The 14,075-nt window shown below is 38.2% G+C and overlaps 2 protein-coding genes across 5 annotated transcripts in view; one reads left to right on the top strand and one right to left on the bottom strand.

Moving 5' to 3' along the window:
* The window catches only part of ERP44 (endoplasmic reticulum protein 44), a 63,416-nt gene extending 58,512 nt beyond the window's left edge, over positions 1-4,904 (bottom strand). Inside the window, exon 1 of the mRNA XM_081067521.1 lies at positions 4,647-4,904. Within this exon, the coding sequence (XP_080923647.1) occupies positions 4,647-4,703 (57 nt within the window). The 5' untranslated portion in view covers positions 4,704-4,904. The remainder of the gene's footprint in view (positions 1-4,646) is intronic.
* Positions 4,905-5,033: 129 nt separating this feature from the next.
* INVS (inversin) overlaps positions 5,034-14,075 on the top strand; it is a 119,975-nt gene continuing 110,933 nt past the window's right edge. For 3 of the 4 annotated variants that reach the window (XM_081067095.1, XM_081067098.1, XM_081067097.1), the window contains exons 1-2: positions 5,034-5,280; positions 8,034-8,163. In XM_081067095.1, the coding sequence (XP_080923221.1) occupies positions 8,058-8,163 (106 nt within the window). In that variant the 5' untranslated portion in view covers positions 5,034-5,280; positions 8,034-8,057. Of the gene's footprint in view, positions 5,285-8,033; positions 8,164-14,075 lie in introns of all 4 variants that reach the window. The other variant, XM_081067096.1, reaches the window with a different exon arrangement.

Raw genomic sequence — 14,075 nt, forward strand, 5'->3', positions numbered from 1 at the left:
ATAAGACCAGGTATAATATAACATAACATAACATAACATAATACCGGATATAATATAATACCAGGTTTTATATTAATTTTTGCTCCAAAAGATGCATTAGAGCTGATGGTCCGGCTAGGTCTTATTTTTGGGGATACACGGTAGAATGTTTTTCTGAGATGATTTCTTCCTTCTTTTCATTGCTTTTGTTTATTATATTAGTAATGTTCGTGTCTACAAATTCAGGTGACTAAAAATTAGATACATTAAAACACAATGCTAAAGCTTCAACATAATGAGAAAAATCACAGGGCTGGAGGAATGAGAGATCTGACCACAATATCACCAAGGGAATCAAAGCAGTTAGAATTTTATTTCAGTCTGTCAAGGACAGAGCCAAGACCTGAAATCCATGGCTTTACACACGAAGACTTCTTTCTCCTCAGTACACTTTTCCCTCCCCTCTTGAATGGAGTAATCGGAATGCCAGTGAGAATCCACTAAAGACCATGACTTTTATTTTGGCTAAGGTACTAATGAGCTGTTCTAATGGAAACTGGCCAAAGGATTTTCTAGTGTCTTTAGGGCCAATTCTGACATCTGGCTATGCCAGCAAGCCATATAGCAAGACTTCTTAAAAAAAAAACACAAAAAAACAGGTATTATATTTAGTAAGTTATCCAACTCCTTTTATTCATTCCATTGAAGACTGAAAATAAACCCATCAATATAAATTTAACCCTTCGAGGCCCTACTCTCAGCTTTCTTCAAGAAGACTTCTCTGATTCTCCCATTGCAAAGCACCTCTTTTGTCTCTTTCAAACATGAGAAGCTGTCCTTCTCATACATTAATGGGCATATATGAATCAGCCAGGTACACTGTAAAAAGGCAGATTCTGCCTCAGTAGGCCTGGGAGGAAGATGCTAGAATCTCCCAGGTAATACAGATACCTAGGCTCCCAAATACGCTTCTGTGTAGCAAGATCTATAACCCACTTCTACAATACCTTAAGGGCATCCTATCACTTTCCTTTTGAAATTCTAATTATTTACATACACATCTTCTCTCCCCACCAAATTATAAATTTCTTAGAAGCATGACATGCATCTCACTATTCTCTTTTTCTTCCATAGTAGATAGTACATAGGCATTCAAATGACAGGAGGAAAGAAAAGAATAATACCAATGAAATAAAGTTCTTGCGGCCTGGGCCACTGATAGTTCCTCTCTATGGAATGAAAGGTAGGCTACAGATCAATAAATGCTGTGAAAAGTCATACTGCTTTTAATCACTTACTTGATTAGATGAAACAGCACAGCAATGGTCAGTATCAGGAAAACAGTGACCAAACCATGCTATTCCTTACACTGGATAAGGGTGAGGGGCACAGACCTGCAACTTGTTGAAAAACTAGCAGAGTTTTTTTGAGGAAATACCCAATCAATCAATAAGTCTAGTATTAGGGGAGTTAGATGAATATCCTTTTTGAAAAACAAAACAGACTAAACACAGAATCACTGAATCATTAAACCCAGTGTGCTTACCTTCTGGACTAAAAATTTTACTTAGGTGATTTATCCAAAGTTAAAGCATTACATATATAAAAGACTTGGAACTTGTACACAGATGCCCTGACATCTAATCCAGCATTCTTTGTACTACATTCATTACCTCTTGAAAGCACACTAAATGAATAAAGTAGTAACACTTTCCACTGTTTTTAAACTGTATCTTGTAAGTACACCTATTCTGAATTACTGGAGGAAGTAAAAATAATCATCTTTTTTAAAAAGGGCAAATAACATGGACACTTACATTACATACACACAATTACAAATGGTTAATAAATATGAAAAAATATTCAACTTTGGTTGTAATCAAAGAAATGTACACTTAAATCAGATTATCAGTTTTGGTCTACTAAACTGGCACATTACAAAAACACCCACTGATTGATTAGCAAGTGAGGAGGAAGTCTGCATACTCATACACTGTTGATGGAATACATATTGGTACAATGTGTATTTTCAGTAGAGTAATTTGGTACAATGTGTCAGAAATCCTAAATAACAGACATACTATATGATCCAAGAAATATAATTCTAGAAAAGTTACCTGAGGATATATTTGGAGATTTGCAGTGAATATCCTTGTATGTGTACCTTCTGTACATTTTTAATAATTTTGTTTATATGCCCAGGAGAAAAAATATCACACTAAGCTTTTGTGTTTAGGTACCCATCCCAGAAAGGCTTCTTAGGTATAAAGTGGTATGTTCCAAAATGCCTTTGAGACGGGGGAAAACTACTTGCCTACAGAAGTTTAGGATTATATGTTTCAGCTGTCATCTTATGAACACCACTAAGTCTGAATAGATCTAGTTCTTTAGAGCTGAGCTATAATTTGCCTGAAAAAAAATTACTGTAGTAGGAGAATAAATGGCTTTTTAGAGCAAGATGTTTAAGGAAAAAATGATGACCTCAGTGAGGTGGGAACTTGGATATTCAGTGGCTGCATGTGGGAGGGAATAAATGAAGTCTGAAAGGGGAAGAGAGGCAGGAGGAACAAAGTACATTGGGGAAGATAAAGGATATTTTTTCAGATAGGAAAGATACTGAATAAGCAGGTTCCATCACTAGGACATAATTACCAGTTAGATAAGTAACTCAAATTATGATTAGACAGATGTTTTATAAATATGTGATAACTAGTATATGATTATTAAAACTACTTTGGTATACACTGTGTTCCAACTGAATCTAGCTTGTCTTGAAATTTCGGTTTATTAAACCTTTTCTTGGGCTTTATTTTCCAGCCCATTAATCTTTACAGGTATTCTCTAAAACATCTTCTAAGTTTCTATTCCTCTACATTTATTTAAATATACAAAATGTTAACTAGATTTTAAAATTATTAGAAAAAATTCCCTCTTTTTTATACTTAACAGGATTTGGTTTTCTATAAAAAGCATGAGTTATTTCAAAACAAATTCTTTCTCCTTCTTAAACTTAGCTCTACAACCAAACTTACCATTCCAGAAAAGAGTATCTGATGTAGTTTTCCTATTTGTTGTTTCAACTTTTCTTGCAAATGTCTTAAGATTTTTTTCCCTTCACATTTTTTGGTAACCTAAAGGTAACTTCTGGCAGACAACCCATATTCAGGCCATTTTATGGACAAGGAAAAGAATATTATCTAGAATCCTTAAAAGAGAGAATGCTGTCTAATAACAATAAGTATTATTCCAGTACTTCTAGAAGGAAAGGAGAACCAGATTGTATATTGAAATTACCAAGAGCCGGCTCTATACAGAATATTTTCCTCTATACAGAAGTCTTTCATTACGGTATAAGAAGTGTCAATAAGACATTTTATCATTTAATATTACCATGTTTATATACAACCTTTAGTTCTCAGAAGTACTTTGACATCCCCTTTAGTGTTTTATAGAGCTTTTCCTCTGAAAAGGTCCAAGTACTGTATAAGGTTTACGTATGACTTGCAAATCACAGAGTGAAAAGAAGGGGGAGAAACAGAGAGAAACTATCTTAAACCCAACTATTACACATTTAGTGTAATATGGTGAAATAAGCACTGCAAGTCAACAGACCGGATTCAAGTCCCTGTTCTGCTGGTAAGTAGCTATATGAGCCTGAGTCAATCATGTTTCCAAAATTTAAAACAAACAAACAAACAAGGACCTTTGACTAAATGTCTATCTTAAACTTGGCGTTTTAAAACTCTGCTACAATTACAGTTTGTTCAAATATTGTATTACAGTAACAGCTCGATACACGTATGTCATTTTTTTCCCCTGTGGAGTTGAGTCCTTCACTTTCGGAGTGAGTCCTTCGCTCAATTTGACGCGCCGCCTGGCTGACTTGCGTTGCACACTCAAGATGTGTTGTGGAGGAAAGAGACTGAGGACAGACTCCTTTGTGATGGGATGGAATCCCAGGAGCAGGTGAAGGAGTTAGGAAATGAGTGCTTATGTATACAAAAGAGCTGGTCATTCCCAAATCAGGAGCACAGAAGAAGAACGCTCCTTAAATCGGGAGGAAAACGGTTGTAACAAAAATTGAGGGAGGCCTTGAGGGGAGGCTTTCAGCTTCAGAATAGCTTCCACCTTTATTTCCCCAGTGGACACCAAACCAGTCTCCAGTTCCGGGTTCCCAACCAATCACATCAAGCCACAACAGAGGCTCTGCCAACCCGGGCACCGTTTCAAGACTCGGGAGCGAGATTCCCACGACCCCGGCACCTGTCGGCCTCACACCCTTTCCAACAGGAGGGGGTGAGAGGGGACAGTAGGTCTATCCCCCCGTCCTTTTCGATCCAGGCTACCACCCGGTCCAGGAGCCACGAACTCCCTACTCCGGAGAAAGGGGGAGCTCCTCGCTGTGACCCTCCCATGGATCCTTCCTCCAGGATAATTCTATTTACAGGTCCCAACCTCCGACCACGGTTTCTCAGGCCTCGGGGACCCTGGGCCTGGAGAGTGGACAGACGGATGCCAAGAGTGAGGGCAGCGGAGGAGGGTGCACTCCTAGCAACGGGAGAGAAAGACACGAAAGCAGGGGTAGGGGCGGCTGTGGTCCCCCTCGGCGAGGAAGGGAAGCCGTCCCTACGTCTAACGAAGGGTCTGTCATTCCTTCACTCACTCACCAGGAGCAGCAGGGAGCATCTCAAGTCGGGTAAGGATAGGAAGACTGCAGGATTCATGGTAACGCTGGGATCCGCGGCAGGGACAGGCGTTGGCTGCTGGGACTGGGCAGGGTTGGGTTAGGTTAAGAAAGGGCTTGGCTCCGGGAGCCGGCAGCGGCGGAGGTTTCTCCCTGCAGCCGCACCTCGTCCTCTCGACCCGGAGCTCTTGCGGCGAACACCCGGGACAACTTCCAGAGAGGCCTCGCAACCCTCACTTCCGGGTCCTGCCCACCTCTGAGCACATCGGGAAATGTAGTCCTGCACCACTCTCACTGAGCACGTCATCGGGCATCCAGAACTCATTTCCCATAAGGCTCTCGGCCCAGGACCACCGAGTCCTTTACGCGCGGGGCCCTGTGGGATAAAAAGGGCGGAGAGCGGGTGTACCACTGTGTTTCAGAGGGTGGGAACCACAATTCCCAGAAAGTTGTGCGGTTGAGAGTCTCGGACGGCCTTCCGAGGTGCTCTGTTAGTTTCAGCACGGTGGGGTCTGTCCCAGCCGGACGTAGGGTACTGTCCTGGCTGGAGGGGCGGCCCAGTGGGGGTCGTGCCTCCTGGAGCCGCCCCCAGGGCGTGAGTCCTGGAGGAGGCAAGGGTGAGTAGGAGGGGGCCTGGCTGGGGAGGCTCGGATCGATCTGTACTGGCTTGTACCCTGCCTTAGACTCCCGGCCCTCCTGGCCTGGGCTGTGGCCTGAGCCTCCATCACTGGCCTCCTCGCCTGCTGCCTCTTCTTTCTGTGCTAATTACTGCATTATAAAGTCGGAGGCTTCTCAGGGTCTCAGTTGAATAAGTAAATGATCGTCCCTTATCCCTGATTGTGTCTGTGGGCTTGTGTAAGGAACAGCTATGGGATAGGATGGGAGAGCCCGTTGTAAACTGAAAAGTTCATGTGTGAAGAGTGATTGCTAACAATGCATGGATCACTCCCCACAAGATAATTACGAAATTCCTTAAGCCGTTGAGGCTCTTGACCTGGTGGTCCCAGTTAGCTCTCTGCAGCCTCATCTACAAATACCCAGCCAGGTTCACGTGCCCCAAATGGTAGCCAAACAATCACTAAGTCCCTAGGAGGCATTCTGCTTTTCGTGGTTCTCCCTATGCTTTGCCTTTGCTCCAGCTCTCCTGCCGCCTGGAATGGCCTTGTAACCCCTTTTCTATCTAGAATTCCATCTCAAATGTCACACTCTCTGAGAACTTCCCAAGCTACCAACCCTTTAGTCCTAATCAGAATTACTCTTCCTTTGCTTGTGACTACAGCACCACTAGTTTTGTACAGTTATAATTATTAGAGCATTTATTACACTAGCTTGTTTTGTAATTAGTAACGATAATGATACCTTTTCATTTTATAGCATTTTATAATTAACTGGTTTTGATTTTCATCTATAAATATTATTTACAAAAAAACAATAGCGCTAAAAAAATACATTTCAGCTGGAAAAAAAAAGACCTTAGAGCATCACTTTCTCAGGGTGACAAAATGGGACAATGGCAAAGCCACTACTTTTAGTTAGTTTTCCTGTTGCCCAGTCCTGTGCTCTGCTCTGTATACCACACGTCTGCCTCTCTGACGGAGGTAGAAATGAGGAATTTAAAAAGAGCCGATACTCATGAGTATAAACTTATTACTCCAAAAAATTAAATTTTGATCCTGCTTACCCTCTGGACTTAGTACCCAGCCTATAACTTTTCATTCAGCAAATATTTACTGAACACCAACTATATATATGCCTGTTGGTGAAATATATGTAACTATAACTGAGATCTAATTTTCAGTGTATTTACAGAGTATGAAGAGTTTGGGGGTATTTCTTGTGTGTGTGATTCTGATAGGCCTAAAACTCTGATCACTTAGAGTCTAAAATGACATGTATTAGAGTTTAGAACAGTGCCTAGCACGTAGCTGGTACTCAACTTGTTGAATGAATCAACATGGTCTACCTTTTCCATTTTCATCTTTTGCAGAAAATCAGAGGTGAGTTAGCCTAAGGGCATGCTGCTTATTATTAACCAGGCCTAGAGTCCAAGTTCGGTTACTTCTCTATGGTGTTTCCACCTCCATCCCTGTTTTGTATCTTCTTTCAAGTCACTTTAATATAATTCTGCATATGACAATGGTTTTTTGTGACATGACAGTCATGCTAAGACATGACGAAAGTGTCTCTCAATATCCATAAAAAATAAAGACATGAAGAGCTGACCTTTACCAAAATTAAAACACTTTCCCTCTAAGGCAGAATTTGAACCTAAAATCCTTGTCAATGACAACACAAGTACTAGCTCATCAATAGTGGCAAGGTTGTCTTACAATACTTTCAGATTCTCGGGAGTCACAGAAATTGGAGTGACCCTTTTTGGTAAAATCAGAAGAGGGCCTAACTACCTTATGACAGCTATTAACTGTAGTTAGTTAATAGCTGCTCTCTTTAAATAAGTATGCATGCTCTAGTGTACCGTGATCCCCGTGTTTCTTACAGTTTTTAACCTCCTGAGTTCTTGTAGGCATTCAACTTTGAAACTTTGATCTAACATCTTATGTTTAGGAAAGAAGTTTAAGATCATTGATGCAAACTACCCCTCTTTCCATCAGGTGCTTGAATTCTTGCTGCACTTCTGACATAATCCACCCTCTGCTTAAACACTCTTATGATAGAGAATTCACTATTTTCCTGCGCAGAAAATGCATTTCTAGGCGGTTCTAGCAAACCACATCTATCTGACTACCAGTCAGAACAAAATTTTCCTTAATGAAGTATGGTTAATCCTAAGGGTATGGTGTTCCAAGTAAGATCCTAAGGTCAAGATCTCAAGCTACATTTGTATCCCTGGTGGACATAGGAAAGGAGAGAACAAATAAAAATTCCTCCTTTTGTCTGCATGAAAGAAAGAAGTAGGTACTTTTTAATTTAACACTTAAACCTAGTTAATTCTGACCTAACAATTAAGGTCACATCATACCTAGTTGGTGGCTAGGCTGTCACCTTTATTCTCAGTACCAATTCTAATTTTTAGCGTTATGTGGAATCAAATTACCTGTATTATTAGAAATAACTTAGAAATCAATGTGGTTTCTGGGCCCTGTGCCTAATGTTAAATATTGAGCCTCCTCCCTTTTTCTATTCCCTCAGATAGCTCCTGAGAAAGGTCTTAGATGCATATAAAATCTCTTATTTTACGGATGAGCAACTTGTACAACTTGTACAGATGGCAATCCTAGGATGGCAGATTTTTTTGAATTCTAGTCACGTATTCTAGTAAAGCATATTTATTATAGACCTACTTAGAACTGATGAGACAGCTTTCAGAAATGATTTCTGCATATGCTCATTGTTTCCATCATCGTTTCAGATTGGTCCAGTTGTTGAGAAGACCATGAACAGGTCAGAGAACTTGTTCTTTACTGGTTCCTCATTAGCATCCCAAGTTCATGCTGCTGCTATTAATGGAGATAAGGGTGCTCTTCACAGGCTCATCATAGGTAAGCAGTCTCTGTAAATACAGAAACTTTAAAAATAACTCTTTGTCCTAAGGAAGTTTGCTAATCTTGATTTTAATTCGCACTGTACTTACACATTTTTATAAAAATACATTATTATTTACATTTTGTTCCAGAACTTGAACAAGAAAGAAATTAAGTCCTGAAACTTAAAAATATTGATTAGGATTAGGTGAAAAATACTTGAGAAATATCGGTGTATTTGGTATTGAATCTGGATATGTTCTCTACGGTGCGAAGAGAGTTCATCTTTGTGATAACAAAGATCTAGAATGAGATAGTAGATAATGATCTTTAACATTTAATATATACCAAAAATACTAAAGTTTACAAATATTTTTTAAATGTTAATGATTTAAGATTGATTCAATATCCTCTCTATCATTGATTCAACTGATTGAATTTGATTCAGTGTTCTACCTATCATATGTATAGAGATATAGAAGTTCTAGAAAGAGAGAACAAGGTGCATGGGAGAGAGACAGTATTCCGGGGCACAATGGGTAAGAATTTTCCAGAGTTGTAAAACCCACAAGTCATTTGTCCCAAAGAAAAATAAGTGAAATAAAAATATATGTTATTTGTGACCGTTTTACACACGTGTCTGGTTACATCATGATTGACAACTTGGGCTTTAAAATATAGTCCATACTACTTGAACTTTCATGCTTGTTCCTTCAGAATTTGTTTTTACCCTGACCTTTCCTGTGTCTCCAAGAACTTCTATCCATGCACCCTAACCTCTGGCTAGGCTTTCTATTCCCCAATATGCCATGCATTTTTCTTTCTTTTCCTTATACATCTGTTACCTCTCCTCTTTTCAACCCTTTTCCCACTTACCCTCTTCTCTACTAAACAAACTCCTACTTATCTTTTTAAAAATATATTTTGTAAGATTTTTATTAAAATATAGCTAACATACAATATTATATTAGTTTCAGGTGTACACTGTAGTTACTCAACATCTCTACACCTAAAGAAATGATCACCATGATAAGTCTAGCACCCATCTGACACCATACCATGCTAGCACAATATTCTTGACTACATTCCCTATGTTGTACAAAAACATGCTTTCTTATTTTGAAATAAGATATAGAGAAGTACATACAACTTACATGTACAGGTTAACAAAGAAATATAAAGCAAGCAAACATCCATGTAAGCCCCACTAAGTCGAGAGACAGGACATCGTTTCCCCCGAAGCCCCTTAGGTATCCCGCCCTGCCCCTTGGAATAATTTGCTATCTTGACTTTGATGGTAATAATTACCTTATAGTTTTACCACCAAGGTATAGATCTTAAACACTATAGTTTCATTCTGCTTTTTGAACTCTTTTTGCTAAACGTTCCATGTTTACTTGTACTGAAAATTGTGTATATAATTTTGTCATTTTCCCACTCAAAATTCTTTAATTGCTTCCCATTGTATTTGGAATAAAATTTAAAAGTGTACCTATACCTTTTCCCCTCTCTAATCTCACCTTTCACCACTCTCTTCCTAGAAAAACTTTCTGTCTTTCAGTTTCTCAACCTTGCCAAGCCCTTTTCCATCTCAGGGCTTTTGCCTGAAATTCCATTCTCTCCATTCTCTAACTCTTACTCAACCTTCAAATCTCAGCATTCAGGTCACTTCTTCAACGAGTCCTGCTCTAACCATCTAATCTCAGTGAAATTTGTTCTTTGTGTTCTCTCTTGGAACTCTATTGTTTTCTGTCATAGAACTTGTTTCAAATTGTAACTGTATGTTTATATGTATGACTATTTTAATGTGTCTCTTCTGTAAGCTAATAGCCTCCATGAGTATAGACTGTCTGTTTAATTCATCACTATATTCACAAGATCCAGCGCAGTACTTGGTACATGGTAGGCACGTGATAAATGTTTGTTAAGGGAATGAATAAATATTGGAATCATTTTGAGTATCTTCCCTTTTAAGAAGTCTATAATCACCTTGAGGGCCAGAATTAAATGTGAATTGAATTGACTTGAATTGAATTGAGAGGCAGGTTAGGACTAAATATCTTATAAAATGGATTCTTTATTATTTTAATGAAAAATATAACCTTTGAAGGAAACAGAATGTAAAGCATGCTATAAATTAAAAATACTTACACATGCTCAGTCATGCAAATTAACCAATGTGTTACATAGTAAAACTTGAAATACTCCTATAATTTTTATATTCCCCAAGGAAAAAATCCTTAAAAACAAAAAATTGATGATATGAAACCAGTATAAAACTGATAAATTTATTTATAAATTGGTTCCCTATTCTGTCATCTTGTCTCATTGCTTATTTTCAGCTATAACATTGCTCATCTTATAAGAATTCTGCCATTATGTCTTTGGTGCAAAAACAGTAATACCTTTGCTCTGTGGTATTTCCCAACATTTGTATATTCCTACTAAAATAATAACTGTTTCATCGTACATTTCAATATATCTTATATATTCTCTTATGTAGCACATGTTTCCCTTTTCTGAACTAGTAACATAGTACTACAGATGAATTATGTTTTTCTTGAATCTTTGCTCACCAACTGCTCAGTGAATTCATTCACTTTAGCATTTTCTATTTTCCCTTCTCTGTTTCCATGGAGAAGTATGTCAGTGATGTGTTTGACTCCATGGAAACAGATGAGCATCTCTTTCTACATACACAACTAATTATATCGAACACTTTCTGTGCTGCCCATTGTCCTGGAGGAGGATTGAAGAGGCTTTCCCTGAGTGAGACATCATCTTAGTAACAATTTTTAGTCTTTAACCTAATACAGTGGACTAATGTTTTAACATAACTTATTACATCCTAGATTCATACGAATGAGGGCTTAGTCCTGGGTCCTAAAAACAAAAACATACATAGTAAAATCCTTATATGCTGTGGTTTATCATTTATAGATATGTAGCTTTTCCTCTTAACATCAAACTCAGTTAATTTGAATGAATACCAGAGCTACATTTGATAATAGAATTTAGTAGATTCATTTTAATCCTGTATAATACAGTGTAGTAAAAAGAATATGGATTTTCAAAGTCGGGTAAACCTGAGTTTTGAGTTCTGGCTTTGTCATTTATTAGCTGTACTACCTTGGCTAAGCCTCTTACTCTTTTTGAGCCTCAGTTTCCTCATCTGCATGCTATAGATTATAATACTCTGCCTATGTGAGAATTAAGTGAGATAATGACTATAAAACATCTAGGGTGTGTATCGTTAGTATTACTGTATTGTATATTTGAAAGTTGCTAAGAGTAAAACTTAAAAGTTCTCATCACAAAAACAGTTGTAATGATGAGTGGTAGTGGATGTTAACTAGATTTACTGTGATCATTTCACAGTATATACAAATATCAAATCATTATGTGGTACACCTGAAAGTAATATAATGTTACATGCCAATTATATCTCAAAAAAAAATCTATTAGGTTGGTGCAAAAGTAATTGTAGTTTAAAAGGTTAAAAATAATTGCAAAAACCGCAATTACTTTTGCACCAACCTAATACCATCACACCTGACATAGTAGACAATAAATAGGACCTTGTTACTGTTATTGTTATATCAGGTTGGACTTCCAGTAAAATAATCAAGTGTTAACATAGTTTCAGAGATGTCTCAAATTGAAAAAGCTCTAAATACAACTAAGAATAATACTATTTTCTTTGTGAAAACCAAACGAAATCATTTGTAAATATGCACAGTGTAATGTTTGATATTGTCATTACTGCGAATAGTGTTTGGGATTATTGGTAGTGGTTAAGTCACCAGGCCACACCATGCTGATTCCACCACAACTTTTGTTGCCCTGTCCATGTTCTGAGCAAGTATAAGTCTTCCCCTATCATTTTCTCTCCTTGTTTACGACATCTCCCAAACACAGTAGTTAGGTATGGCAAGGAGCCTCATAAGTAGTAAGTAATGGTATTATTTCAGGATACTTCTTCCTTTACCTCAACCCTGACCTTAAATGTTAGGGTCACTAAATGTTTTATAAATGCTTCCTTACATACATAGGTGTATATCAATATACTTCATATGTATGCATCCGTACTACTAATAGTAATAAAATTATGCAACATTTATAAATATGTCATACGTGCCAGGCACTGTATTAAGTGTTTTGCGTCTCATTAATTCATTCAGTAGTGAAACACTACAGAGTTTGGGTACTATTATTATCCTCATTTCCTGTGGGAGGAAACTGAGGCATAGAGATTAAATAACTTTTCTAATAACTAGAAGAAAATTGAAGCCTGGAAGTCTGATTCCAAAGCCCATGCTTTTAAATACTAAACAATGGGGCTGTTTTTTGCATACACAAGTACCTTCATATATATAAATACATAGAGAAAGAGAGAGACAAAAAAGGAAACTGGTTAGGTCTTAACCTTGACTGATGAACTTAATGGTTATCTAAATTAGATTTTTCTTCACTTTTTGTGTGCTACGAGCTCTTTTGGCAATTTGGAACCCTTCTCAGAAATACATTTTTAAGAGCTTAAATATAATATATAGGAATCCAAAGAAAATCAGCTATATTGAAATATAGTTATCAAAGTATTTGAGAGTCAAACTCAATCTTTTGATTACGAATCTTCTGTTCTTTTTCATTGTTCTCATGTTGCCTTTAAACAATAAGCAAATATTTTTTAAATTACCAAAACTGTGACAATACAAAAGATGTGACCTAAGAAGTAGATGAAAGTAGCTGAAATGCATCTTTGATGTCACACAAAGGTAACATTGCAGAACGAGCAAATAAGATGTCAGTAGAGAATGATGGATTTACTTGTGTTGGAGAGTATGATGCCATAGTTATTGTGTAGCCTGGCACAATTGTCACTAGAAGTGACAGTCGTTTCCTATAACTGCTGGAGTTGGAGCTCTGATTTCCCCACATACCAGTCCATTAACCAAACAAACTCTTCTGGTTCAGTGAACCTTAAAATAATTGCATGCAGTAGAGCAGCGGCTTTCCAGTCAGGGTTCCAGCTCAGCTTTCTGAGCCATGTTCAGGCTGAGCACATGCGGGATGCCAGCCCCAGCCAGGCAAGCACCAATTGGTCATGGATTAGAGGCTCTCTCTACAGTTGCCAGAATAATTAAAACAACACACGAGCCAGCTGCTTTCTAGATTAGCTGTTCCTGACAGCAATGCAAATTTAAGTGCACTGTCACCCAGTGAATATTAGTGTACATTATAAGACCTGCATTTGTACATGTTGCAGTTACCAAACACTTGCAAAAAATAAATAATTTCACTGGAACATCAAAATATGCTGTCGTGTAGGCTGGACAGGTATTGGCTGAATCTTAGAATTGAGGAAACTACGGAAGTGGATAGAGGAGGTAGATAAAGGCACCAGCCTCAGTTAGCCAGGAAGCTCAGAACCTGACGGGACCTTCATTACTCAGAAACTAGCCATAAAGCCACTGTCCCCCTAGAGCAACTCCTAACAGGACCCAAGTGAGGCTGAATGCTGCTATTTCACGAATAGAGGATACATGCCTTCAGGTTCCTCAAATACACAAATTTTACCTTATAGGCACAACATATTGAATGGTGGGAATATACAATTCAATCTTCTCTGTTGGGAAGTATAACTACCAGTTACATAAGAAACCAAGTATATCAGGTATTGAGGAGAAGGTTGAAGTTTCCCTGTATCTTACAGCAGACTTGGGAAGAGCATAGTATTTGGCCTAAAGCTCTGTGTCCTAGATGTGGAGTTACCTATTAGCCCCATGGTGCTGCCTTCACATTGGCCCTGAGAAGTCTAATCAGTTAGCATTATCCCAGTATGTGATGATTGCCTCCGTTTCTCAGCATATGTTCTTGTGACCACAAGTTCCTAAATCCTCTCCCTTATTAAAGCTTCTGAGGAGGAGGAA

Source organism: Rhinolophus hipposideros (genome assembly GCF_964194185.1).
Source record: "Rhinolophus hipposideros genome assembly, chromosome: 11".
In the NCBI taxonomy this organism is placed as follows: Eukaryota; Metazoa; Chordata; class Mammalia; order Chiroptera; family Rhinolophidae; genus Rhinolophus; species Rhinolophus hipposideros.